Source organism: Sturnus vulgaris, chromosome 3, assembly GCF_052056855.1.
Source record: "Sturnus vulgaris isolate bStuVul1 chromosome 3, bStuVul1.hap1, whole genome shotgun sequence".
NCBI lineage: Eukaryota > Metazoa > Chordata > Aves > Passeriformes > Sturnidae > Sturnus > Sturnus vulgaris.
The window spans coordinates 112,028,854-112,056,135 of NC_142245.1; the positions used below are offsets into that span (position 1 = coordinate 112,028,854).

At 50.1% G+C, this 27,282-nt stretch overlaps 1 protein-coding gene across 1 annotated transcript; it reads left to right on the top strand.

Annotated features, from left to right (window-relative positions):
* The first annotated feature begins 3,734 nt into the window (after positions 1 to 3,734).
* On the top strand, positions 3,735 to 24,758 carry FAM167A (family with sequence similarity 167 member A). Its single transcript, XM_014892583.2, has 3 exons — positions 3,735 to 3,997; positions 11,545 to 12,088; positions 22,420 to 24,758. Exons 2-3 carry the CDS (start codon positions 11,711 to 11,713, stop codon positions 22,681 to 22,683), a joined length of 642 nt encoding a protein of 213 aa, XP_014748069.2. The 5' UTR covers positions 3,735 to 3,997; positions 11,545 to 11,710; the 3' UTR covers positions 22,684 to 24,758.
* The last annotated feature ends 2,524 nt before the right edge of the window (positions 24,759 to 27,282 follow it).

Sequence of the window (27,282 nt, forward strand, 5' to 3'; positions counted from 1 at the left end):
CTCCAGCCATGCCAGAGGACTTTCCTGGTACAGGAAAATCTCCTGGTGGAGGCTGCTCCTGGCTAGCATGGGATGGTGATGGTTGGGAGCCCCACAGCTTCCTCTTCCCGTGCTGGGAAGGCTGAGCCCCAGGGAACCACAGGATCACAGAATGGTTTGGGTTGGAAGAGACCTTAAAAATTATCCAGTTCCACCCCTTGCCATGGGCAGGGACACCTTCCACTATCCCAGGTTGTTCCAAGCCCCATCCAACCTGGCCTTGGACACTTCCAGGTATCCAGGGGCAGCCACAGCTTCTCTGGGCACCCTGTGCCAGGGCCTCCCCACCCTCACAGGGAAGAATTTCTTCCTAATATCTCATCTAAAGGCACTCTCTTTCAATTTGAACCCTTTCCCCTTTGTCCTATCACTCCACGTTCTTGTCCCAGCTTTCCTGTATGTTCCCTTCAAGTACTTCAGTAAGTTTTTTTACAGGGATTTAGAGAAAAAGCATTTATTTGGGGAGCAGCTGAGAAGAAACCATTGATGCTCCTGCAAGATTCCAGCACTGGTCCCACAGAATGGCCACACAAGCCTGCCAGGAGATCCAGCTCCTCCATGCTGTGTTAGCAGGATACCTGCAGGGAGAAATCACCCAAATCCAGCAGAAGGGTCAAGAAGCAGAAGGTTCAAATGCAAACTGAGTTGAGATGCTGTTGTGATAAAGGAATGGTCATTTCTGCCCATTTTGGGTGGTAAGAGGCAGCTCAGAAGGTCCAGGTGAGATTCAAGGGGCTCTAAGGCACCTTACAGAGTTTGTGGTGTTCAGAGCAGCACAGGGCATCCCAAGGAAGTCTGGCTGCCCCATCCCTGGAAATGTTCAAGGCCAGGTTGGACAGGGCTTGGATCAACCTGGGATAGTGGAAGGTGCCCCTGCCCCAGGCAGGGGGTGGAATGAGAGGATCTTTAAGGTCCTTTCTGACCCAAATCCTTCCAAGATTCTACAAACTACCACTACAGCAAGCAATTTCCAGCTTGGGCTTTGCTCATCCCAGCAAAAACTCAGGCTTGGATCTGTGTGTTCCCAAGAATTCAGCAGTCCTCTGGAAAAGGTCCTGTGCCCAGGGATTCTGTGGGAACTGGCAGCCTCTGCAGCTCTGTGTGCAATCCTTGTGTCTGAGGAAAGGAAAAAAATACTGAGCCATAGGCGTGGACAGAGCTGGTGTTGCACAGGTTTATTTTGACTGATCACACCTAATTTCAGGTGTCCACTGCACGTGGTTGGTGTTAGAGCATCACCAGTGGGAGCACAGCTCTTCTTTAGCAGCTCCCTACCAGTTTTTTTTGGATGAAGACAACTTATCCAAGATAAATCCAGGCCAAAAAACATTCAAACCCCACGGACTGGCTTCAGAGGGATGCGGCTGCAGCCTTTCACTGCTATCTTATGGCAGCTCATTTGAAATCCATTACACAACTGAATTAAAAATAAACATTTACAGCAGAGGGAGAGGCTGACAGTGTGTGGTCTGTTCCTGTGAGGAGACAGACAGACAGACAGACAGACAGACAGACACCCAGCCTTGGGAGCAACACCTCTGCTGCAAACTCACCCTGCTACACCTGGGCTCTGGCCCTGATCCTGTCTGGCCACGTCCCTTTGGCCAATGCTCCTGGCTATCAAATCTGGGTGGCTGAATCCAACTTGTTTGTCAGGAAGGGGCCCCAGTCCCAGTCATTCCTGAGCCATGTGCTGGGATTGCTCATCCCACACCAAAACCAGGCCAGGGGCTGTTTCACCCTGTGCCTGTCTGCTCCCTGCTGCTGTTTGGTTCACGGGCACAGGCTCAGTTTTTATTTCGATGAGAAGTTGCTGAAAATGTTGAACCTCCACGTGCTTGGTGGACCAGGCTCTGCTCTTTGGGACCCAGCAATAGGATAACAGGAATGGGCAGAGACTGATCCCAGGAAGGGAACAGGAGGGAAGAACTTCCCTGTGCAGTGACCAAGCACTGAACAGATTGTCCAGAGAGGGTCTGGAGTCTCCTCACTGGGGATTTCCAGAATGATCTGGACACAACCCTGTGCCCTGAGCTCTGGGATGACCCTGCTGGAGCAGAGGCTGGACTAATTGACCCCACTGTGATGCCTTCCAGCCTGACCCATCTCTGGGATTCTGAGATTCCTTGTTAAGAGCTCCCACGCAGCTGTAGATCTCTGTCAGACAGTTTTAACACTCAGGCAAGAGCTCTTCCATCTCCCTTGGTGCCTCTCCATCATCATCAGCCTTCAGGTGCCTCCCTGCAGCACAGCGAGAGCTGATCATCAGGCTGAGTTTGCATATGCAGATCTGAAAGCTGACAAAAAAAAAGGAAGCTGGCAAAGCAAAAAAAAAAAAAAAAAAAAAAAAAAAGGTTTTTCAAAAAATTGCATTTTCATCATAAATGTGAAAATGCTGCTGTTCATTCTGAATCTGCACTGCTGCATCCAGAGCACCCCTTTTCTTTGCACTCTAAACTTCCAAACCCTGTGCAGGCACAGCCTCTAAATCACTGTGGGGGTCGCGGGGGTACCCCTGGCATTCGAGGGGAGGAGGGAAACCCCAGCCCTTCCTCAGGAAGGGGCTGTAAATCTCCGTGTTGCCCGCGGGGGGGAGGAGGGATGGTTCAGGCAGGAGAAGGGAAGGGTGAAAAAAAAAGAGAAAAAAAAGGCAGTGAATGGGTTTCTCTCACAAAAGCTGAATGTGGGAATGCGGGAAGGGGCCTGGATGGTTGGGGGTCACTGGCCAAGGCTTAACCCTTTACAGCACCAGCTTTGCAAATGCAGGCGATGCCTCTGAGCCCCCAGAGGTGTGGGATGCTTTGGAGAGTGGTCCCCAGGCTTTGAGGGGTTAATTTCCAACTTCTGGGGAAGGAGGGAAGGAAGGGAGGAAGGGAGGAAGGGAGGGAGGGAGGAAGGAAGGAAGGAAGGAAGGAAGGAAGGAAGGAAGGAAGGAAGGAAGGAAGGAAGGAAGGAAGGAAGGAAGGAAGGAAGGAAGGAAGGAAGGAAGGAAGGAAGGAAGGAAGGAAGGAAGGAAGGAAGGAAGGAAGGAAGGAAGGAAGGAAGGAAGGAAGGAAGGAAGGAAGGAAGGAAGGAAGGAAGGAAGGAAGGAAGGAAGGAAGGAAGGAAGGAAGGAAAACAAACTTGGAGCTTCCCCAAATTCAGGCACAGGCTGATTCCTAAGCTGGATTCTGCCCAGGATGGATGGTACCAGCCAGGATGCCCCAAGGAACCACCCTGGGGCTTCCCAGAGATGCTGAAGCATCCTTGCAAAATTCCCCTGGCCACACGCAGTGACCGTGGGCAAGCTGTGACACGCGGAAAAATTTATCCCAAAGCTCTCCCGAGTGCCAGAGGATCCCAATCTCCTGGGGGGGGGGGGGGGGGGGGGGGGCTGATGTCCATGGTAAGAAACACGATCAGCATGGGGACACCAGCGGGTTGGTGTCGGGAAGAGCCACAGGTTCAAGTGCAAGCCTTGAGGGTTCCTGCCCTTCACTGGACCGCTCCATCCCTGTTCTCCACGCCGAAAGCATCGCTGGTCCTCCTGCCTCTCCTGGGTGCCGGAGGATGTTTAGGACCCGGGCTGTGCAGCTCCTCCCTTTTCAGGTCTCTCCAGGGTTATTGCTTGGTGGGAGGTGGGTTCAGGGCTTGGTGGTATGAATGAAAGAGAGAGAGGAAATCGGCACTGAAAAGCTCAAACTGGAATAGCTCGCCTGTCTCCAGGCAACAGCCCTGACGCAACCGCTGGGGAAAAAAAAAAAAAAAAAGTCCCCTAAATGAAAAAAAAAAAAAAAAGCACGAAAAACAAACCAACCACCACACACACACGGATTTCTGAAGCGAGACACAGAGGAGGAGGATGAGACAGACTCCGGGAGGCAGTGGTGACACCGCTCTGCAAACACCAAGTTGGGGACCCGAGGTGGAAGGAGGGAGCCGAGATGTCCGTGCCATCCCCTCTCTGATCCCAGCCCCGGTAAGTTTGTCGCTTTTGATGGCTCGGGGGGACAGAGCCACCCTGGGGACACCCAGCACGGGAGCTGTCGGAGGGGACCCCCGGCCAGGAGCAGGTCCCTGGGGAGCAGCAGTGAGGGGTGATGGGGACCCCAGCGAGCACCACTTTGGGGTCTGGTTCTGCTGTGGTTTTGTAGGGCTGGGCTTTGCAAAGTGTGGCCCCCCAGCCTCGATCTCCTGCCTCGACATTCCCTGGAGATCTGGAGATGGTCGGCTCCCCATTGACTGGGAATGCCTGAATCCTCCTTCCCGATGATGTTTGTGGATTTTGGGAGCAGCGTGCGGGCTTCTCACCCCCTCCAGGAGGATTTTTCCGCGCTGGGTGAGGTGTGACAGGGGAGATGCTGCCCGGCTTTCGGGACAATCACCTGTTGCTCCCTCTGCCCCCAGCCTGGGATGTGCAGGAGCCCTGGGCAGGATTTTGGGGTTGTGCAGTGCAGACATGGTGGGATGAGCGTGGTGGCCTCGCAGGGCGTAGCTGCCTCGGCTTTTTGAATCGGGCACCGTGCGCTGAGCAGAGCAGGTCTGCACCTGCTCAGGTCTGGCCCTCGCAGCTCACGTTTACACTAAAGAGGGGGGGGTTAAAAAAAAAACAAACAAAAGAAAAAAAAACAGCCAGAACTTCTTCAGAGCCCTTTGTAACAGCTTGGGGCTAATTGTTAGAATAATAGCGGCAGCCCACAGCTCTCCCAGCACGGGTGTTTGTGCAAGCCCCGGGATGCTGCACACCAGGGCACCATCCTCATCCTCCAGCCTGGCCCCGCTCCCTCCGGGCTGCCGGACACCTCTCCCACCGCAGGCACCTCTCTAAGGACACCCCTCCCTGTTTCCCTGCCATGCTCCCCCTGCTATTCCACAATCCTGCGCCCTCCGGAGCTTTTCTGCATGGAGAACCTCAGAGGAGGATGGGGGCTGGAGGGGGAAATGGATGAAAACCAAAAAGCCAAGTTCCTGGCTTCCAGCGAGGAGCTGTGCCAGCTGAGTCCTCTGGCTTTGTCTGCTCATCCCCCGTAGCCGAGGAACTCGCCACTTTCCAGCGGGAACGAGCCTGTTTTGGCTGCTGTGGGATCGCTCTGTGCCAGCCATCATTTCAGCACACGGGAGCTTGCTGCTGGTTTTTGCAGCCCAGCTCTTCTCCGCTTTCAAATTCCCATTAAAGTCCCCCCATCCTTCATGGTGGTGGGGGGGGTCTGTACACCACAAAAATCCAGCAGAACGGGAGGAATCCGGATTCTGCCGGGCACCGGGCTTGCAACAGCCCTGCAGCCATTAGGTGTTTGCAGAATGTAGCAGAGACACTGCAGGGAAAAAGAAAAAAAAAATAAAAACAATCAGCCTCAGAGCAGCGTAGCCCTTCTGGGGGAAGGGAGAGGAGGGTCTGTTTGCAGCTGATGTTAAATGATGTTAAATCCCACAGTGCAGCTCAGCACTGGGAGAAGACAGGTCTGAGGACAGAGGTTGGACCATCATGGTTTGGATAATTGGATGGGACAGGGGGCATGTAAAGGGGATTAGGGGGTCACCGAGGGGCTGACCCCACTCCCCTGATCATGTTAACTTGGAGCCTGGGGGTCTCCAGTGGGAGCTGGCCTTGGTGTTGTCCCTGCAGGGGCTGAGCTCAGTGCTGGGCAGATCGGAGCTCAACAAAACAAAAAAAAAACCCAAAAAAACCAAACAAAAAACCCCAAACAAACAAACAAAAAAAAAAAAAACACAAAAAAAACCACAAAAAACAACCAAACAAAAAAAACCCCAACAAAACAAAACAAAAACACAAAAAAAACCAAAACAAAAGCCACAAAAAAATAAGAATAAAATAGTTCGGTTTTTATTTTGGTTTGGTTTTTTGGGTTTTTTTTGTTTCTGAAAACACACCCTTGCATGCTGCATTTGGGGGAAAAAATAATTCTCTGTACCAGTCTCCTGGGAAGAGAGCATTTCTCAGCCTGCCCTGGCTCATTCCCAAGGAATCCCAGCCCTTTTCATTACCCTGGGCACACGGGCACAGAGCTCCCCGCCTGTCCCTGCCGTGCTTGGGGTGGCAGCAGGGAAAAAAGGGGAACAGCCAGCTGTGCCAGGCCCCAGATCCTTCGGGGACATCTCTGGGAACAGGTTAGCTGGGCCACCTCCCAGATTAGCCCAGATTAGCTCCTAAACCTGCTGGGAACCTGCGGCAGTGAGTGGAGAAGAAACCTTTGCCCATAATCCCTGACTGCCCAGACCTCAGGAAAACACAGCGAGGGTGGGCATGGTGACTTCACCAAGAGCCTGGAAACTTGCCTTGGCTTCTGCTCCTTAGTCCTTTTCCTCCTCAGAGGAATCCTGCCTGCTTTGGGCTGATGGGTTGAAAGCATTGACCCCATCCAGCTCCCCAGTTTGCAGCTACTTCCAGACTGGTTTGCTGGAATGCCAAATACTTCTTCGTGCAGGATTTCCAGACAAAGCCTGGAAATCTGCTGATGGAGGGGAGTCTAACTGGTCTGAAAATGGAGCTGCAAGGGTCCACCTGAAGCAGGCAGCAGCCTCAGCCCTGCTCCCTCACCAGGAGCCTGCTAGGAGCTGTGTGGGGGATGCAGGAGGGATGGGGTGTAGTCGGGCAGGAAGGTGCAGATGTGTTTATTGAAACAGGTTCTGACTCTACTGATGCTGGAAATCAGCCAGGGAGAAGTGCCTTGAGGCAGGGAGTGCAAACTGGTCCCCTCTAATCTCACAGAATCACAAAATGGTTTGGGCTGGAAGGGAGGTCCCTTGCATAAAGTTCATCCAGCCCCTGCCATGGGCAGGGACACCTTCCACTATCCCAGGATGCTCCAAAAGCCCTGTCCAACCTGGCCTTGGACACTTCCAGAGCTGGGGCAGCCATCTCTGCATCCCTCCACTCCTCTGATGGATTTTCTGCAGCCCCCACTGCTCTCCCCTCCTCCCTTGCAGTATTCAGGGCTCTTTCTGGAGGCCATTTGGGCAGAAGGATGTGCCAGAACAAACCCTTGCCCTGCTCCAGATCATATGTGTATGCAAAGCCCCTCTTTTTCCCTTTTCCTCATTTTTCTGTGAATGCCACATCCACATCTATGCCTGTAATGCCCATTTTGGTCTCACCAGTGCTGTCATTTTTCCATGGAGAAAGGACCAAGCTCACAGACAGGAATGTGGCTGGAAGGTGTCCATGGGCACCTGTTCATTGTCACTGAGGCTCTGCCATGACTCCTCCAGCATGGGCAGAGCCCTTTGCATCCTGTCCCAACCATCCTGAGCAGGCAGAGAGCATCTGATCCTGACAGGACCAATTCCAGCCCTGGAGAGTGTCCTGGCTTCAGGATCAGACAGCTCTTCATGGTGCTGGAATTTTGTCCTTTTAGAGGAAGGGAAGCTGAAGGTCACTTTGGGACCAGGCTGGTTTTCTGCAGGAGAGGATTTCAGCTGCTACAGAAAAGGATTGGGTGGGTAAACACTGGATAATAAAATCCAGAGAAATCAGCTCTCCTTGGAATCAGTGGGGTGGCTGGGGATTTGTTCTCCACCTCTGCAGGAGCAGCAGGATGGGGGGGCTCTGGCAGCGTGAGGAGCCCCCCAGCTCACCAAATCCACACAGCACAGCAGCTCCTCTCTGACAGAGCTCATTCTGGCACGGGGAAAGGCATGAGTGATGTGCAGCCACCCTGAAAGGGAGCCACCAGCTCCAGGGAGCTGCAGTGTTGATCCTGATGGGTCTCTCCTTCCCTTACCCCATTCCTGAGGCCTCTGAGTCTCTGCTGCCCTGAGGATGCTCTGGAACATCATCCACCTCTGTGAGCTGCCAGAGTCCTCCCTTACTCCATTGCTATGGCAACCCCTTCTCACAGGCATCTCCTCCTCTCTGCCCCTCTCCCAACCTGCAGCAGCCACCCAGGGGGGGTCAGGGACCTCCAAGGGGGTCAGTCACCCCCACCCCATCCCTGTGTCATTGCTGTGCAAGGAGGGAGGCAAACACAGCTCTCCCTGCCCAGCAGGCACTGTCCCCCACCTCGGTGTTCCTCCATCCCACCTTTTCAGGCTCAGGTGCTGGGAGCTGCAGAGCTGGACAGTGATGTGAGCAGCTTGGATTTACTCCAGGGATTTCCTCTGTAGGATCAGGGGGTATCTGCACGGCCCAGGGTGACCCCTGTGCAAACCTCCAGAGCAAATGATCAGGGGAATCACATCCCATGGATCTTAGGGGGTGTCCCTGCAACCACTGGAGTGCGAGCATGGGCACCCAGATGAGACCTGGAGACACCAGGGGTGAATTCTGTGTATCTCAGAAAATCCTCAGAGCTTTTCCCCTGAGGGCCAGTTGTACAGACTGACTTCTCAGTGGGAGGGAAACTGAGGTACAAAGGGGCTCATTCCCATTCATTTTAAGCTCATTCACAGGCTGAACCATTGCCTCTGCCCTGTTTGCTCCATGCCAGAAGTGTCACCCGTGGTCTGTGTGGGCAAAAGGGCTTCTGTCAGCTGAGGTTTTGTCTCATATCAAGGATTTTTTTTTCTTTCCAGCCTCCAGAGGAACAGAATTCCTCTAACACAGACTACTGCAGTCACTCTGCTCCTCTGCAATAAAAAATGGTGTTACATGAATCCACAGTCCACCAGGAATAGTGAAGGGAAAGAGAATAATTTGCTCCCCACAACTCCACCTTGGCTAATTGTTGAACTCCCAGTTTAACATTCCTATTATTTCTCCATCCCAGACTTGTGCTTCTGCTGATCCCTTGGGGTAGGTCAGTTGACTTCTCCAGAGGAAACCTGATACAAGAAAGAAATTAAATATTTTTTTGTTGTTGTCTCAGTGACCTGTTGTGTTCTGTGCTCTGAGGATTCATCTAAGGGAAGGGGGGAACCCCTGAGCAGAGATTCCTAGTGAGCAAACCCTCAACCTGTTTGGGGCTAAACTCGTTACTCCTAATTAGGGGTGGCAGGAACTCCCTGTGGCAAGTGTGATAATGAGACAAATCAAGGATTAATCACTTAAATCCCCTCACACAGGCCAGCCCAGGGGGGAGCCAAGCCCAGGGCAGGGAGGCTGGGAGTATGTGGATTTGAGCCAGAGGCAGGTTTGTTCCTGGGAATTTGGTAACTCTCAGGCACCAAAGGGTTTGTGTTACAGCACAAGGGCATTTTTCACACACTTACAACTTTCAGATCTCTTTCTCCACAGCGGGGCTTTGATCCAAGTCCAAGATATTGACAGGAAACTAGAGGTGGCTCTCTTCTGTCACTCCAGAGTTTGGACAGGCTGGGGAGGAGAGCTGCCAATTTTGGGGGCTGAGAGGGAACGAGACGTTTCATGTTACACCAGACAGAGAGTGAGGGATGGGCGGAATCAATGCTGCTTTTAGGGTAGAAAAACCAAATCTTCTCCAAAGCTGCTGGGAGTTGTGGTGACAGGGAGGGGGACATGACAGCAGGGCTGTGACAAAGGGGATGCTCCGAGCTGCTGTCCTGTTTTCATGGTCCAATGCTCTAAATGTTAACTGAGCTGGGCTCATGGCTCAAATACCAGGGGCCATTGCCACCCCGAGGATTCCAGACATGCTGAAGAACAGGACAAAAGAGTTGGTGTGGGGCTCTGCTTTGTAGCTGTGGCATTCAGAAAATGATAAAAATATGATCTTTGGTGGGGATTAGGAAATCCAGCAGCCCAGTGTGGAAGTGCAGCAGATTCTTGGACTGCTGGGCTTGGGCCACCCTCAGCAATCTCCACAGAGATCTCATAGGACAGGAAAAAAAAGCTCAGAAACGAGGTCTTTAGAGTCATTATTTGTTTTCCTTTATTGATTTGGGGAGGCTGGAGATGGAGGAAAGGTAAATTCATCAACATGAGCCCTGCAGAGCACCTCTCCAACAGGGCAGCCCACTGCTTTCCCCCTCTCTTTTTCAACAGAAAAAGGAAAATTGTTTCTGTTCCAGGCACGAGAAGTGTTGGCTTCAACCTGACAGTGCCTGTGAGTGCTCCCTCTCCCTGTAAAACTCTCATTAACATAAATAGGAGCAGGAAGGAGACCACAACATGACTAATTCTCCACCCCCACACTGTCTGTGTGTACACTATCAACTCCTCCTTCAGCTCATGTGCCCCCACACAATTGTTGGGATAAGTCTTGCTCTCACTCGGTGTTTATTTTAAATTGAATCTTCGTACTGAAAAGGTTGGAGAGGCGTAATTATGGTCTGGATTTCAGAGCTGCACATGCCTTTGTGGGAATGGCAGGCAGAAGAATGGCTGAGTGACTCTAGGAAGCTGCACACATCCTGCCTGGTTTTCCAGGCATCTCACCAGGCAGGCAGAAAAGTATTTTGTTCTGTTCGGAGGAGAGCTCTGGATCTATTCCTAGCTCAGCTATAGATGAGCACACGACCTTGAGAATGTCTCTTATCTGATCCTGCTGGCAAATAAGTACAGAAGCTGCCTGAGCTTAACTCTTGAAGAGTTGTTGGAGTCCCCTGCCCCTCCAGGGTTTGTCAGAGCAGCTTTGGGCACGGCTTCCATGAGTGCTGACAGGAGGAGAAGTGGGGAGGAAGCTCCTGGCTTCTCTGTGCTTCTGCTCCTAAGGGGCGTTCACAAGGGACCACTGCCACTGGACAAACTGGACGTGGCCAGTGGGGAAACCACGAGCCCAAATCTCCCTGGGTGTCTGAACCCAAACCATCCCAGTTAGTTCCTCACATGGCTGGGACCACATTCCTGACTGGAGCCAGAGGATCAGGAGGGAGCTGAATCCTCAGGCTGCAGCCTTAGCAAAGCCAGAACTAAACCCAGATCTGTAAAACTGGAGGGGGTGTGGGGAAGAATAAATCCCTTTTTCCAGTTCTCCTTTTGACTCAAACTCTTGGATTCACAGAATCACAGAATGGTTTGGGTTGAAAGGGACCTTAAGGATCATCCAGTTCCACCCCCTGCCATGGGCAGGGACACCTTCCACCATCCCAGGTTGCTCCAAGCCCCATCCAGCCTGGCCTTGGACACTTCCAGGGATCCAAGGGCAGCCACAGCTTCTCTGGGCACCCTGTGTCAGGGCCTCCCCACCCTCAGAGGGAAGAATTTCTCCCTAATGTTTAATCTAAACTTCCCCTCTTTCAGGTTGTCCTATTTCATCTGGACCTGGTTTGTCCAGATGGGGAAATGTGGGTTTGCCAGACAGAAAATCAGCAAAACCAGACAGCCCAACATCCAGCAGCAGCCACTGCTGTCTCCAGAGGACTTTGGGGTCTGGGAATGTGTCCTGGCCTTCTTGGCAACCCTTCCATGGCCCCTTGAGTTAAGATTGGAGGTGTAGGTAACCAGAGCTTTGCTAAAAGCCAGAGCCTGTCTGTTCCTGCCCCAGAGCACTCAGATAACCGGGCTGAGGTCACCCTCCCCAGCAGCACCTTGGCACTGAGCCTCTCCCAAAACCCTCACTCCCCTGCTCCAGCAAGAGCTGTCTCTCTTTCCTCACTCTCTTTTCCTTCTCAAAACCAAACTTTTTTTTTTTTTTTTTTTTTTTCCCCTAGGTGTTCATCCAAGGCTGGTTTGATGCTTGAGCAGGGACCCACACCCCAGCTGTCCTCCAGGGAGCTGTGCTGAGCACCTCGTGACACCTGGTCAAACCTCGAGGGTTCTCATCTCCATCCCTGGTCCTTTCCAGCCTACCTCTATGCCTTTGGACTCCCAGAGAGGATGTCTGTGCCCCAAATCCAAATAGAAGCAGATGTGGACAGCATGGATGCTGGCTCTGGGGGGGTTCCTCCTCCAGATGATCACCTGAGGACCCTCAAGGCATTGACAGAGAAGCTGAGACTGGAGACCAGGCGCCCTTCCTACTTGGAATGGAAGGCAAAGCTGGAGGAGCAGGCTTGGAAGAGCCCCCAGCCCGAGGGAGATGGGGAGGACGAGGCCACCAAGGCCAAAAAGACCCCAGGGGAAACTGTCCCCATGAGGAAGGTGCAGCTGCACCTCAATGGGAGCCCTGCCCAGGACAAGGGGACTGTCACCTCCGGGAGAATAGGTGGCTTTGAGAGCATTGATGAAGCCCTGACGTGGCTCAGGAAGGAGCTGGTGAGTGATTGCCTGTCCCTGTTAGCACAAATTTTCAAGAGAGATGAAAAAATGAAGGAGTGGGGAAATTCCTTGTTCCTACCTGCCTTCAGCCCCAGGTGGAAAGGCAACAATCCATCACTCATTTTCCCATTGTGTTTCCCATCACTCATTGCCTTTTTCCACACCTGGATTTTCCAGATCCATCCTCTGTTGCCTTTTTCCTGATTCAAATCCAGTCCACATTTCAGTCATCCTCCCATCCCAGCCTTGGGCCCTGTCTCACACATCTGTTTATTTCTGGTGGTTATGTGCTGGATGTTTCACAGAGGAGGAGAGGACAAAAATGCTTTTGTCTTTTCTAGGAACCTGTGCTAGGAAAATCCAGAGAGCCAGGGCACAGGGCTGGAATTCACCTTTTCTCTGGCATTTTGTTATCATGGTCTTTGGAATAAATTTATCCTGGGCCTGACTCAGCTCCCAGCCAAGCTCAGGAATCAGCACAGCCTGGGGATAATTCCCAGGAGGATGCACCAAGCCTGACAGAGTTCAAGAAACGTTTGGAAAATGCTCTCAGGCACGTAGAGTGATTTTGGGGTTGTCCTGTGCATCGAGTTGGACTCGATGACCCTTGTGGGTCTCTTCCAACTCAGGATATTCTGATTTTCTGGAGGGTGATAGGATGGATGTGTCCCTGTCAGGGCAGCTGAAGTCAGAGCTGGAGACTGAGCTCAGGTGTTTTTCACAAGAGTAGAAACAATCAGGCACCAAAAGGACACTTCCCAGGGATCCTTCCCTTCTGCATCCTTCCCTTCTCCTCACTGGCATGAAAAGTCTTCATTACTTGGCCCAAATCACTGGAAGTGACTCATGACACGTGGCTTTGTTTCTGTTGCCCAGTTGCAATTTTTCCTGTGAGTCGCAGCAGGAATATTTGCAACAGGGGCTGAGACATCATTTGTGGCCAACACTTGTGAAAATGTCCCTGTGCAGACACTTTGTTTTTTGAGAGGCACTGAAATCTTTGAGGGAAAACTTCTGACAAAAATGAAAAACAGTTTTAAAGATTTCTTTGCGACTTTTGCTTCAGATAATGTTGATTTGTCAATTTTTTGTTGCTGCATTCACCCAACTCCACCGGTCCCCAGAGGATTTATTTACAGAGGTGGTTCTGGAAATTGCAATTTGTTGGCTTTGTTCCTCAGGGCCGTGGCTTTCAGGAATTCAGGACTATTAGGAACAGCTTTGAGATGATCCCCTACAACCCCTCAGTGCTCTGGAGAAACCTCAGCTCCAGATCTGTGACCTGAATCTGAGTGAAATCTTAAATTCACGCTTGATGTAAACCTCGAATCTCAAAGTGATCAAAGAGAGCAAGAAGATTTTCCTTCTGAGAATCCTGGATTTTAAAAGATTCGGGGTTTTCTTTCAATCTCTGCCCATGATGGAGGTACAAATTATCTCAGAGTCTGATTCTACCCCTTAGACTAGGGTGTGGTACCTAAACCACCATCTGTCAAAAATTTAAAGTTTAAATGAAAGACAAGAAAAGGCCAAGCAAACCCTAATTGTTCCTCACTTTCCATTTCCCAGCCACTTAATTATACTGGTCTTTGCTGGATCTGGATGTGACTGGTAATTTAGAACAATTTCCCCAAAAGAGAGAACAATTTTTTTGGACTGACCACGGGGTGAAAAAGCAGTGCTGGAGGCACGAGTGTGGGTAAGAGCTGCCAGCAGGCAGAGGGAGCAAGGCCAGGCCATCCCATCACACTGTGCTGGAACCAAAAGGTGCATTTCACATTACATTTCAAGGGTGAAATGCAGGTTTTTTGTCAAATAAAGGAACAAGTTTCCAAACATCCCAACACAGACAAGATTTTTCTTTGCTGTTGCTAGTGTTGTGGTAGCAAAGCCATCAGGAAGGCTCCACATTAGGATGAAACCCAGAAACCAACCAGATCCTGGGCTGATCCCACTGTGTGGGCAGCAGGGAGGGGGAATTCTGCCCCTCTCAGGTGTGACCCCACCTGCAGAGCTGCCTCCAGATCTGGACTCCAGCACAGGGAGGAGCTGGAGAGAGCCCAGAGGAGGCACCAGGATGAGCAGAGGGATGGAGCAGCTCTGCTGTGAGAAAAGGCTGGGAGAGCTGGGAGTGTTCAGCCTGGAGAAGACTTCAGGATGACCTAATTGTGGCCTTTCAGTTCCTCAAGGAGCCTATAAGAAAAATGGAGATGAACTTTGGGCAAGGGTCAATGACTTCCCACTGCCAGAGGGCAGCTTAGACAGGAAATGGGGAAGGAATTCTTGGTGGTGGGGATTCCCAGAGAAGCTGTGGCTGCCCCTGGATCCCTGGAAGTGTCCAAGGCCAGGCTGGATGGGGCTTGGAACAACCTGGGATAGTGGAAGGGGTGGAACTGGATGAGCTTTAGGGTCCCTTCCAACCCAAACCACTGCACAATTCTGTGATTCCACAATATGGTTATTTAGGGTCTGGAGCATTCACCTATCCAATGAAGGGGCAAAGCTGGTGAATGTGGAGGTTCTCTCCATGCAGGAAAGAAGTGCAGCAGCCTTTTCCTTTTGGAATGAAATGCAGAGTGTGCAGCTCCATCACCCCCAGCCCTCACACAGCTCCCAGCGTGTTCAGGCTGGGCTGTTTCAGCAGCATCAGCCTGGAATGGTTCTGGCTTGTCCCAGGGACATCCTGCCAAGCACTTGGAGCTTCAGGAGTTTGCAAACGCTGGGGACTGTTCCCAACAGGCAATTGGTACGAGACAACCCAGTTCTGGATTTAACTCTATCTCAGCCAAAAGCAGCAGAGACAGGAGAATAAATTTGGTGCTGTCATAGAAGGGTTTAGGTTGGGAAAACCTTCTAAGATCATCGAGTCCAAGCACTGCCAAGGCCAGCACTAAACCATGTCCCCAAGACACATCCACACAGCTTTCAAATCTCTGCAGGGATGGGGATTCCTCCTCTGCCCTGGGCAGCTGTGCCAGGCCTGGGCAATCCTTTTGCTGAAGAAATTTTTCCTAATGTCCAATTTAAAGCTCTCTTTGTGCAACTTGAGGCCATTCCCTCTTGCCCTATCTGTTTTACTCCCAATCTGCAGAAAAGTCATCATCTGACACTGCAAGGAATTTTCCTCTGTGTCTCCAGAATGCTCTGATCTGGCTTCAGGCTGCTCACGTTGAGAAGTGAAGCAAAAGACAAAGCCAAGGTTTTATTGTCCATCTGTTTTTCTTGGCCTGTCACCTGAGGTGACCTGTCCCAGACCCTGGCCAGGTTTTTAGGACTGACACAAGCCCACAGAGCCTCAGCCAGCCATGCCAGCTGGGACCTGCTGAGAGCCTGGCCCCGAGAAGCTGATTTATTCAGACATGCAAACTGCTCTTGTTTTTGTGCTGAGAGGCTCTGTGGAGGTGTAGGAGCAAATTGCAGCTCTCAGCTTGTGCTGAGCTGCCCTGGGGCTGGAGCATTTCCCTCCCCAGCTCCTCCTGCCTCCTCTGTGCCCTTGTGTTTGCCTTTGCACTGTCAAGTGTGGCAGCTCCTCGTCTGTGCTGAGAGAAAAGCCATCAGCAGCCCAGGGATGGTGACAGACTCGAGGACTGGAGGGGGGTCACACTTTGCTCTTTGTTTTTGAAATTTGCCAGGTTTTACAAGTTATAAAATCAAGCACTCAAAGTCCTCTCCCTCCTAAGTATGGCTAAAGTACAACCCTATCAACGGGAACATCTTAGAACAGTTCTAACTTTGTCCTTTTAGGAAAAATGAGATTTCTGTCTCAAACTCACCAGTTTGGCACTGAAATCTGAGGGGTGTGAGCCAGAATGCAGGAAAGACTTGAAAAGGAACACAAAAGTCTGGTGGTCCTTCCTGGGAAATAATAAAACACCTGTGTCCTGTTGGTCAGATTTATTTTATTAGATATTAAGCACTTTTATTTCCATTTGGGATGCTGATATTGGCTGAGCAAGTGCTTGAGTGAATTTAAACAATGATGCAGGACCAAATTTCCTCATGGTGAGGGTGGGGAGCTCCTGAGAAGCCCAGAGAAGCTGTGGAATTCCCATCCCTGGGAGTGTCCAAGGCCAGGTTGGATGGGGCTTGGAGGAGCCTGGGACAGTGGAAGATGTCCCTGCCCATGGCAGGGGAATGGGATGAGTTTTAAGGTCCTTTCCAACCCAAACTATTCCACGACTCTGTGACCTCTACTCTTAAATTGCTGTAACTAGGGAAGAGTTCAGGACTTATTATGGAACAGGACAATCCCCAAGGGTCCCTTTGGGTGCAGCCACTCTGTTCTGGGGAGAGAGGGAGCCAACACAGCCTAAATAACAGAGGAAGAGTGAGATTTGAGACCCATGACTGGCTTTGCATGGTCCAGCTCTCCTGGTGGTGGTGGAGAACTCCCAGGTGCTCCAGAAGGAGCTGGGATAACTCATCTGGGGCTGCGGGTTACACCACAAGGGGGTGAGCACCTAAAATTAGACTTACAAAGTGGCATCTAAGCACCTTTGAAGAAGCCTCAAACCAACACACAGACAACGTGGACTTGTCTGAAGGGTTTGGCAAGGATCTGACAAGTGGCCTGTGCCTTCTTTGTGCTGGAATCCAAGTGGCTGCACTCAGGAAAGTGCCAATTCACATTTCAGTTTCTTTTTGATCTTTTGGAAATAAAAAAGGGCTGGCCCTGTGGGAGCAGCTGCCTCTCCACAGATCATCCCCCTGAGCTTCATGGATCAGGCTGGGGCTTCATCCATGGGACTCTTCTCTTTTGGGAAGAGAAGGAAAATCTCAAAGAGCTCCTCATCTCCATGTCTCGAGAGGCTGCCTGCTGAAAAATCCCTCAAAAGCAAAGCAGAGAAAAGATGGACTGCTGGAAATGGGAAAATTATTGGTCTTCCTGTCTGTTGAAGGCAAAATTGAAGGCAACTGCTTGCAGCTATTTAGGATGAGCCACCTGGACTGGAAACAGGAAAGGATGCATTCAAATCTTTCTCTCCCTCACCCATATGAAACATCCCTGGGAGACTCTGAGGCTCAATCCAAGCAGAAAATCCTCCCTGGGTTCATAAGATCCTGTGGTCCAGCTTTGCATTTCAATCCAGCAGTTGCTTCACTGCCAGGAAGGACAAGAGTTTGGTTCCCCCTTCCACCCTGGGAAGTTGAACCCAGCATCCTGTGCATTCCAACAGCATTCCCCAGCCATGCTGGTGAGAAACAGCTGGGGCTGGGTGTGCAGAGAGTGGCAGAATGTGTTACAAATTGGTTTTTATGAGCGAGACACACCTAAGGCTCTTCCTGCCCTGGCCATGGGAGGATCAAAGGAAATCCAAAGCCTGGTTTCTGCTGGATGCTCCCCACAGGTTTCTCCAGGATGCTGCACCCGTGTGTGGGATCCTGCTGTGAGCTCACAAGGATAAACTGGAGTGTGGAGTTACCTTGTGGGTGAACTCTGCACACCAAAAACCCCACAGCTTCAGTGACATGGCCCCTGTAATCCCATTATTCATCCCCAGGCATTTGTGGAGCTCTGCTGGCCTGACAGTGCTGCTTTTAAAGGGGCAACACTCATCCTTTCCAGCAATTGTTTGATCCTCAGCATGGGACAGGGGGAATGGTTTCAGTGTTTGTGCAAAGCCTCTGGGAAAGGGAAGGAGAATGAGGATTTCTGGGTTCTGGCTGAAATTGCACTAAATATTCTGGGAGGGTTTGAACAGAGAAATGTTTAATGGGATAACATCCCATGGAAGCAGGACTGGGGGTTTGCATCTCAAGCCAAGCCCCAGGGATGAGTGTGGGGAGTGAGTTCATGCCCTGCAGAGCAGCTCAGCTTTCGTGCCCCACCCTCTGCCCAGCTGTCACCCCCCAGATCTGCCTCCACAGGACCTGTCACCAGGCAAGGAACTCCCAAGCCCTTGGGAGGACAAGGCAGCCTTCCAAGGAGCAGTCACAGCCCTCATCCCATCTTCCTTCTCCTCCTTGTGCACATCATCCTCTCATGGAAACATGGAGTTGTTAAGGTGGGAAAAGCCCTCGAAGGTCATTAAATCCAGCTCTTAACTCAGCCAAGGCCACCACTAAACCATGTCCCCAGGTGCCACATCTACATGGTTTTAGTCAATCATTGCCAGGCTTTGCTCCTTATCTTTATTTTCTGGAGGGCTTTGCCTTCCAGCTTGTGTGAAATCAAACAGATTCCTCAAAAAAGAGGGAAAACAAGAACCAGTCAAAAAATGTAAAGCTGGTTTGTAAGAGAAAAAAAAAACATTTATAACTCACTCACACCCCTCTGCACAGTGGCCTCATAATTCTCTTTTAGATGCCTTTTATTTTTTTTTTTTGGCAGCAGAGGCTTTTTTAATCCCACATTCTTCCAAATATTCAATGAAAGCCTTTGTTGGCATTTCTTAGGTAACTTGATACACCAAGAAGAAAGAATGACCCAGGGTCACTTCCATAACACCTGTGATTGCCTCCCTGATAAAATGTCAGTGTTTGTTGAGAGACACAGAAAGATATGAACAGAATAATTTATTTTCTAATTGTAACTCAGGTGGGAGAATAAAACCTGCCAAGTGACATTGCTCTGCTGGGGGCACAGGTTATATGAGAGGAAATAGTGGGGTTTTTTTGATAAAGGTAAATGACCACAATCCTGCCAACAATTTGAGAGAGATTTCCTGTGAGAAAGAGAGAGATTCACTCAGAGATTGGTACAAAGGTGACTTAATCCTCTCCAGACAGCCAAGCTGAGTCTTATTGCTGGCTGGGAGCACCAGGCAAGGTCCTCCAAGATGCCTCTGTAGTGTCAGAGAATCATGGAATGGTTTGGGTTTGAAGGGATTTAGATACCAGAAAATAATTAATTCTTCCCTGTGAGAGTAGCGAGGCCCTGGCACAGATTCCCATCCCTGGAAGTGTCCCAGGCCAGGTTGGACAGGGCTTGGAGCAGCCTGGGATAGTGGAAGGTGTCCCTGCCCATGGCAGGGGGGTGGGAGAAGATGATCTTTAAGGTCCCTTCCAACCCAAACCATTCTGGGATTCTCTGATTGCCTGGAGGAGGAGGGATTATGGCACAAACTGAAGCTTTGGCTCACACCCTCCTTGCAGCAGCCCTTGTGTCATGGAAAGGTCTCTGCAGGAATATCAGGGTCTCTGTGGGATCTCTCAAGGGGAGCTTTCCCTCCTCCCTTCCCTTCTGCATCTTCATGCACAAGGCACCAGGCCTGGAATAATTGACTCCCTTCCCCCAGAGCTACATCTGCCCCCACAAACTGAGCAGCTCTTTTTCAGGGAAACTGATATGGTCTGATCACATCCACGCTGCTAAAATCCAGCAAAGGGAAGTTTATCCCAAAACACAGAATCACAGAATCCTAGAACTGGCTGAGTCGGAAGGGACCTTAGAGATCACCCTGTTCCAGCCTCTTCTGGTGAGGCTGTTCTGTTTTTTCCCACCTTCTTTTCTTTGCAGCTTTTGTGGTTTTGTTGCTTTTCTGTGAGGAGGGAAGTGGGAATTGTCTTGATCTGCTTTTCAAGCCCTGCCTGCTCCTGTTTGCCAGGCTGAGTCCCACACCAAGTGTTCACCTCCTTCCTTCACTACCCACAGCATCCTGAATGAATTTTCTTAATTATGTGTTAGATTTTTTTTATTTTTATAAAATACCTTTTTCCTTTCATTACTTCTGAATCTTTTACCTTCCCAAGCCAGGTGCCAGGAGAGAAAAAAATACCTCCAAAACACTTAGATCATTAACTTGGAGGTTGTAGTTCTCTGTCCTGTGGGAAACTATGGAGGTCCTATCCTGAGAGCCACTTCAAATCAAGATAAAATAAGCCACAGGGGAGGTGGAGTCTGTCATGGACCAGCTCTGATTTATGCAGGCTGGAAAGCCAGGCTGAGTATTTGAGGATCAGTTATTTGGTGCTCTTTTAATTGGTCCTTTCCACCTCTAATTGCTCTTTCTCTCGGTGGCTGCTGCCTTATGAGCAAAATTAATTTGGGCTTTGTTTAATGTTGAGATGGAGACTCTGAAGCCTGAGAGATACCGAAGCCAACAGCCAACAGCCTTGGTACAGCTTTAATTTCCTGGTGCTCCTAAAAACGTGAGCAGGCACAGAATTTCTCCATTGTTAAAAATTCCCCATCCTGAGCTGTTTTTTTTTTTTTTGGGATGCATGGCTGGCTTGGAAGATCCCTGTCTCCCTCACAGATCAAGCATCTCTAGGTGAGTTCACACAATCAGCTAGGTGGGAAAAGACCTTTGAGATTGAGTCCAGCCTATGACCTAACACCACCTTGTCAAACAGACCATGACACATTTTTTAAACACCTCCAGGGATGGTGACTCTACCACCTCCCCGGGCAGCCCATTCCATGCCCAATCACCCTTTTTGTGAAGAATATATTCTAATGTCCAGCCTAAACTTCCTCTGGAACAGCTCAAGGCTGTGTCCCCTCATCCTGTTGCTGTTCCCTGGGAGCAGAACCTGGCTGCACCTTCGGGGAGTTGTGGAGAGTGGTGGGGTCTCCCCTGAGCCTCCTTTTCTCCAGGCTGAGCCCTTTTCCCATCTCCCTCAGCCTCTCCTGACAGGGCTTGTGCTCCAGACCCTTCCCCAGCCTTGTCACCCTTCTCTGGATGCATCCAAGCACCTCAACATCCTTCCATTCCCCACGCCCCAGCTCAGCCTCCAGCAGGTGTTGCATTGTGCTTCTTGTTAATGGTGTGTTCTGTTATTGCTCAAGTTAATGATTTAGTCCAAAACTGTACCCTCCCACCCACCTTGGCAATCCATCCTGAATTACCTGTCAGTCCTATTTTGTGCCAACCCCCTGCTTGGAACTCCCCTTTGGAAATCCCTTAAATCTCCATGTCTCATTACAGAATTCACAGAATTCACAGAATTCACTGAATCACTGGGTTGGAAGAGGCCTTCAAGATCATGGAGTCCAACCCATGTCCTAACACCTCAACTAAACCATAGCATCAGGTGCCACATTCAGGCTTTTTTTAAACTCATCCAGGGATGGTGACTCCACCACCTCCCTGGGCAGACAATTCCAGCACTTCATCATTCTTTCAGTGAAAAACTTTTTCCTAATATCCAACCTAATTTTCCCTCGATGCACCTTGAGTCTGTGTCTTCTGTCAGTGCTGCCTGATGAAAGAGACCAACCCCACCTGACCAAAGCCACCTTTCAGGAGCTGTAGAGAGTGATAAGGTCACCCCTGAGTCTCCTTTTCTCCAGGCTAAACAAACCCATTAGTCCGTGTGACCCAGTCTTCCCCCCTACCTCCCTCATTGCACAGTGCCTTTGTGAACCCTACCCTTTACCCCTCCCAAGAATTCCTCCAATTTGCTAAGATTTTGTACCTTCCCCTTGAACCTCCTTCATATTTAAGTTGTTGCATCTTTGCCATTTTTGTCTTTTGCCCCCTGTATTCCCTAAAGTAATCACTCCTTTCTATCCTATGCAAAAGACCTCCCCTCCTCCTTGCCTCCTTCAGACACAATCTGACAGCCAAAAAGGCCATGGAGCCACAGCTCGAGCTACATCTGATGCTGGATCCCAGAAACCTGGGGGTTTTGAGCTTTCTGTGCTTTCTGGCACTGACCCCCAGGAGAACACTGCTTTTGACTTGAGGCCTTGGAGAAAGCTTCTAAATTTGAGTGATGGAGTTAAAATCACGGCTGTGCAGTGAATTAAAAGGAATTAGAAGTGTGTGCTTTCACGTGGTGATGGCTTTTAAATTTGAGGTTTTTATAGTATAATAATAGGTATGGGACAACATGGAGAATTTGGGGCATTGTCTCTTTCTTTGTTCATCTTTCTTCTTCCTCCTTCTTCTTCATGGATTTCAGCTGGTGGTTTCTGGTTGGTCAGTCAGTGTCACACTAAAGGTTATGGGAATTTAGTTATTGGGTCAAAAGTATAAATAATATAGATGTTAATTCTCTATTAGACTGTTCAGCCTTAAAAGACCACGTAGCATCTGCATCTTTCACCATTTTCCCTCACTTCTAGCAAGTAGCTGGAAGTGCTGTCGAGCCCTCTGTACTTTTGGATAAGATTTAATAAACAGCCAAGCCCGAACACGAGAAAACCGAACACGAGAAAATTTCTATTGTGCTTTTGTTAACCCTGGCTGTGAGTGAAGGCACACAAGACTGAGACAAGCCACCAACCAAGTGGTGCAAAGCCCCTGCATTGCTGTTACCATCTCAGGCCTCCTATTCCCAGAGTGTGACCCACTCTGTAGCGGCAAAGTCGTGTCAAGCAGTGAGGCAGCAAATTTTTTCACTATAAAAAAAAAAACAAACTCTTTTTCTCCTTGTTTCAGGCAGAAATGCGCCTGCAGGACCAGCAGCTGGCCAGGCAGCTGATGAGGCTGCGCAGCGACATCAACAAGCTGAAGATCGAGCAGACGTGCCACCTGCACCAACGCATGCTCAACGATGCCACCTACGAGCTGGAGGAGAGGGACGAGCTCGCTGACCTCTTCTGTGACTTCCCCCTCGTGAGCTCCTTCAGCCTCTCCACGCCCCTCAAGCTCATCGGGGTCACCAAGATGAACATCAACTCCCGCCGGTTCTCGCTGTGCTGAACTGGGGGGGAAGGAGAGGGAAGGATGGGGGAGAAGGAGGGAGAGGGATCTCTCTGCCTCGCGGGTGGGTGAGGAGAGGCCAACGAGGAGCAGAGGGAGCAAACAGGGAGCCCGCAGCTGTCTGGGGGGCAGCGTACAGGTGGGCACTGGAAGGGCACGGGGATGCTCATGGGGAAGGCAGGACCTGCGTGGAAGAAGCTTGGAAAGCATCCAAACCCAACACATGCACTCAGCTCCTTTGCCAAGTCCCTTCTCCTCCTCTTCCTCCCACAGGACGCAGCTGGGTGTGGGTGGTTGTGCTCAGAAAAATCAAAGGAGGGGTCAAAAAATCAGCCACAAAGCAAAATCCTTCTTCCCTTGCCCTCCTCCCAGGAGCAGCAATGTCACTCTCCTCCATGGATGTCCCCTTGGGCACCAGCCCTCAGCCTCTGCTGCTCCAAGCACGGATCCATGGGGCTCTTTCCAGTGGGAAGAGCCCTCCCAGCAAGCAAAGGGCCGTGGGTTCAATGGTACCAGCCCCAAGAAGTGGTGAGAAATGTGTTTGTTGGATTGCTCCATAGAGTCCAGCTTCATTTTGTCTGTGGTATAGATTATGGACTCACCATGGGCACATTCAGAGATTCCAGCTGACCAGAAGTCTCCTGTGTGCCCTGGAAGTCATACCCAGAGCAATACACATTTCTGATCCTGTTGGATCCTGTTGTCAGCCACAAGACACGCTGTGGTTCACCCTGCAAACAAGGAAAAGTTGTACCCAAGACCCCTCCTATCAGAGAAATCCCCAGGCTGACACCTCCCAACAGCAGCACCAGCAAACCCTGGGTCCTCTGTAGCAACACACATCCATCAGAGGGAGGAACTTCAAGAGGAGAAAGGGGACTTTTGGGTAATGAACTCAAAACGGGACTTAAATTTTAAGGGAGGAATTGGTGTGATGAGCTTTGGACCTGCAGCAGCACAGGAGGTTCCCTCCCTGCCTGCCCAGCAGATTGTGAGATGGATGCTGTATTTTCTTGCCTTTCAGTGCACAAGGCTGCCCGTACCTGGCACAGGGGACAGAGACCTCTGGTGCTGCCCAGCAAGGGACTCCAGAGGTCTTGCTATGGCAATTTTGGGACACCTGGCAGCCAAGACAGTACAGATGAAGCATGGATGCCTTCAGGCTCTCCCTCCTGTGCCCACACCACTCCTGACCCTGTCAGAGTGCAACAATCCTGCTCAAGGTGTCCCTGCCCATGGCAGGAGGGTTGGAACCAGGAGATCTTCGTGGTCCTGTCCAACCCAAACCATTGTAGGGTCTCAGCCCCACTCTGCTCCCCACCACGTGCCCCAGCAGGAGCAGCTCTGGGCTGAGCAGACCTGGCTGTGCCCACAGCACCATCCCAAGGGCTGGGAAGGAGCAGGAGGAGCAATCCCCCTGCTCTGGGAGCTGTGGCTGTGTTTGATGTGCCTGTAGCTGTCTGTGAGCTCCGTGTGTGTGTGTGTCAGTCACTGTGTGTGCATCAGAGCCTGCAGGGCACCTCTCCCGGGAGGCTCCAGGCTGGGTTCACGCCTTTGTTCCAAAATCTGATGGGAACTGGGGCCCAGTGAGGCTCCAGCGTGCCTGGGAAGGTGCAAGGAGGCTTCCAGACCTGGGGTTCCACGGGGAGCTTTGGGTTGGTGCAGAGAAGACAAATAATTCATGTGCCACCACAGGTCTGCATGGTAGGGACAAATTAAGGGGCTCACAGATGCCCCAAACCCTGTGTGATGCCTCCCCAGCCACCCCAAAGCTCCCTGAATATCTTTTCCTTCTGCTAAGGAGGGAGGAATTTTAAGCACCAGAGCTTTATCTATACCATCAGCACCATGCCTGGGTGCTGAATCTTGTGCTCCCCAGGTGAGGAAAGTTTATTTTGGGTTGTGACCAGACTGTCCCTTGGCCTCTGGACAAGACAACCAGCCACGGTGCCATTCAGTTTACTAGGAACAGCCTTATTTCCCCATGGACATCTTGGAAAAAAAAAGACAAACCTCATTAAAATTCTTCTTTGTTTATTTTTTTTTTTCATAAAAATAAATCAGTTTGTGTCCCACGTGTTGGTTTTCAGAGGTGTTTTTAATCAGAAATGATGTTTTTTTCCATAAAAATAATGCCTTGGAAAGGGGGATTGGTTGTCTCTAGGGTCAAGTGGAATCGAGTACAGGGTGAGCCTGCCTTTGGGCTCTTGTCTGGTAGCCAAAAGCAGGAGGTTAATTCAAGCACAGCCTCAGTGGGTCATTACACGTGGCATTAGAAAATCAGACGTCTGGGTTCCAGACGTGTATTTTCTGCATTAAGGGGGATGAGGGATGAGTGTAACTGCCAGCTGTTTGTCGAAATGCACAATTTTTTAATTATAAAAACTCTGTCTGTATTGATTTCTGCCTCTGGTGTCTCACTGTGCTGGGGAAGCACCAGGGTGGTGTGTTCCAGGATTACAGGTGTGCCAGGTTTTTTCCTGGCAGGTTTTTGTATCCACTCACAACCATCAGCTCCACTTGGCAGTCCAGGAGAGATGGGAGGAAAATGAGGTTGGATCACTTATGGTGTATTTGGACAAAAACATGGGAAAGAAAGCAAAAAATATATATATTTTTATGTTTTATGTTAGTTAGCTACTGAGTAAAAATTGGGTCCATGTCACAGTCCAGGCATTTAAAATATATCAGGCTAGAGAGAAAAAATAAATAAAAATAGATCTGATTTTTGCTGAATTTTGTTTAGAATAAAAAGTCACCCAAATGCTGGGTCAGATCCAAGAAACATGAGCACAGATTATTGCTCTCACCACAAAATTCCCAGAAAGGAGCCTGCAGGTCTCAGCTGTCCACAGTGAGATGATTCAAACCCTGGAGTGATGGTTCCTCTGCTGTGCCTTAGAGCCACATTCCCTCTCCCAGACACCTGGAGACAAAAGCTGATAAAAGGAAATCCAGGTTGGTCCTGCTGAAGTCCATCCTAAAAATGATTCTTTGTGGACCAACAGATCAAAGCTGCCTCTCCATCTGGAGCAGCAGAGGCTGCTGCTGCATCTCTTGGAAGCAGGAATCTTCTGGGCACTGATTCAAGAGTTGTCCTCGGCCACCCAGCAGTGAGACACGTTCCTCATGGAATGGAAGAGCCAGTTTGAGACTAATCCATGGGAATAATTAAATGCATTTTTAATTTAGGTGGCCAGGCTGGAGGACTGTGGGTTTTTCCAGGCTAAGTGGAAGATAAAATTTCAGATTCGTTTTCCTCACCCCCAAAAGCTCAGTGCAAAATTTAAAAAGGGGGAAGGGGGGGATCAGTCTGGCGTTTTAATTGGATAAATTTTGCTTTTACTCACAACTTAAATACATCACTTAAAATTCTTTGCTTAGGAGGAAAATGTTCCCTGTGAGGGTGGGGAGGACCTGGTACAGGGTACCCAGAGAAGCTGTGGCTGCCTCTGGATCCCTGGAAGTGTCCCAGGCCAGGCTGGATGGGGCTTGGAGCAACCTGGGATAGTGGAAGGTGTCCCTGCCATGGCAGGGGGATGGAACTGGATAATTTTTAAGGTCCCTTCCAACCCAAACCATTCTGGGATCCTGCAAAAATAGTTCTAAAAATTTTCAATTACTGCTGAGACATTAACAGTTCATTTTCATTCAAATATTGTTTTGCTATTAACTGTTAAATTTTTTTTCCTTGAAGGACCCTTAATAAAACTTTTCCACTTTCTATTCTTCAGCTAGACCCAGTCCCTGAAGTTTTAGTCAGTCCAAAGCTCTATAATTTTTTACCATGAAAAAAATCAGTTAAAAATTAATTGGCCCAGATTTCTTTTTTTATTCTTTTTACTTCCTTTGGGTCAATTAAGAGGAAACACAAAGAAATTCTGCACATTTTACTTCACAATCAGTTGCTGCTCTCCCTGGTATGGGCTGCCACAACCCAGTAATGGACAGGACCTTGCTCCTCTGTCACAGCCCCAAAGCAGAAATGATGAAAAGGGTCATTGTTCCCAGGAAAGTGTCTCATTCCTCACTCTTTTGGCACTGGGAAGTGCCATCCCATAATCAGTGAGTGATTGGAGGTCTCCCACAATCACCCCCATAAAACCTTAATTAAATTCAGTGGAGACACGGTCACAGAAATGCCACACTGCACCAGGAAAGCCAAGGAGTGACACATTCAGGGACTTAAAAACTGAATTTTCAGATTGACTCTGCTACACAGGGTTTCAACGATCACAGTTTAACCTTTTTTTATAGATACAGATGATATAGACATGGATATATATGGGAAAAGATCCCAGCTGGAGTATTCCCAGCACCTCGTGGGTTTATTTCACAGCCTGAGCTGTCTGCTGAGTGGGTTTTCCTTCAGATCAAGGCAGACAGGAGGAGGGGGAAGGAGAAAACAAGGGATTGCAAGGAGGAGGTGGCAGGCTCCACACCAGAACCGGAGCCAGACTCGTTTTACAACCAAGTGTTGTGTCTGGGGGGATGCACACATGGGAGGGAGACATCCCAAAACCCCTCTGGCATCACTTAGAGACCAGATGCTGGCCAGAGGAGCCCTGCAACAGCTCTAAGGAGGAGGAGGAGCAGCCA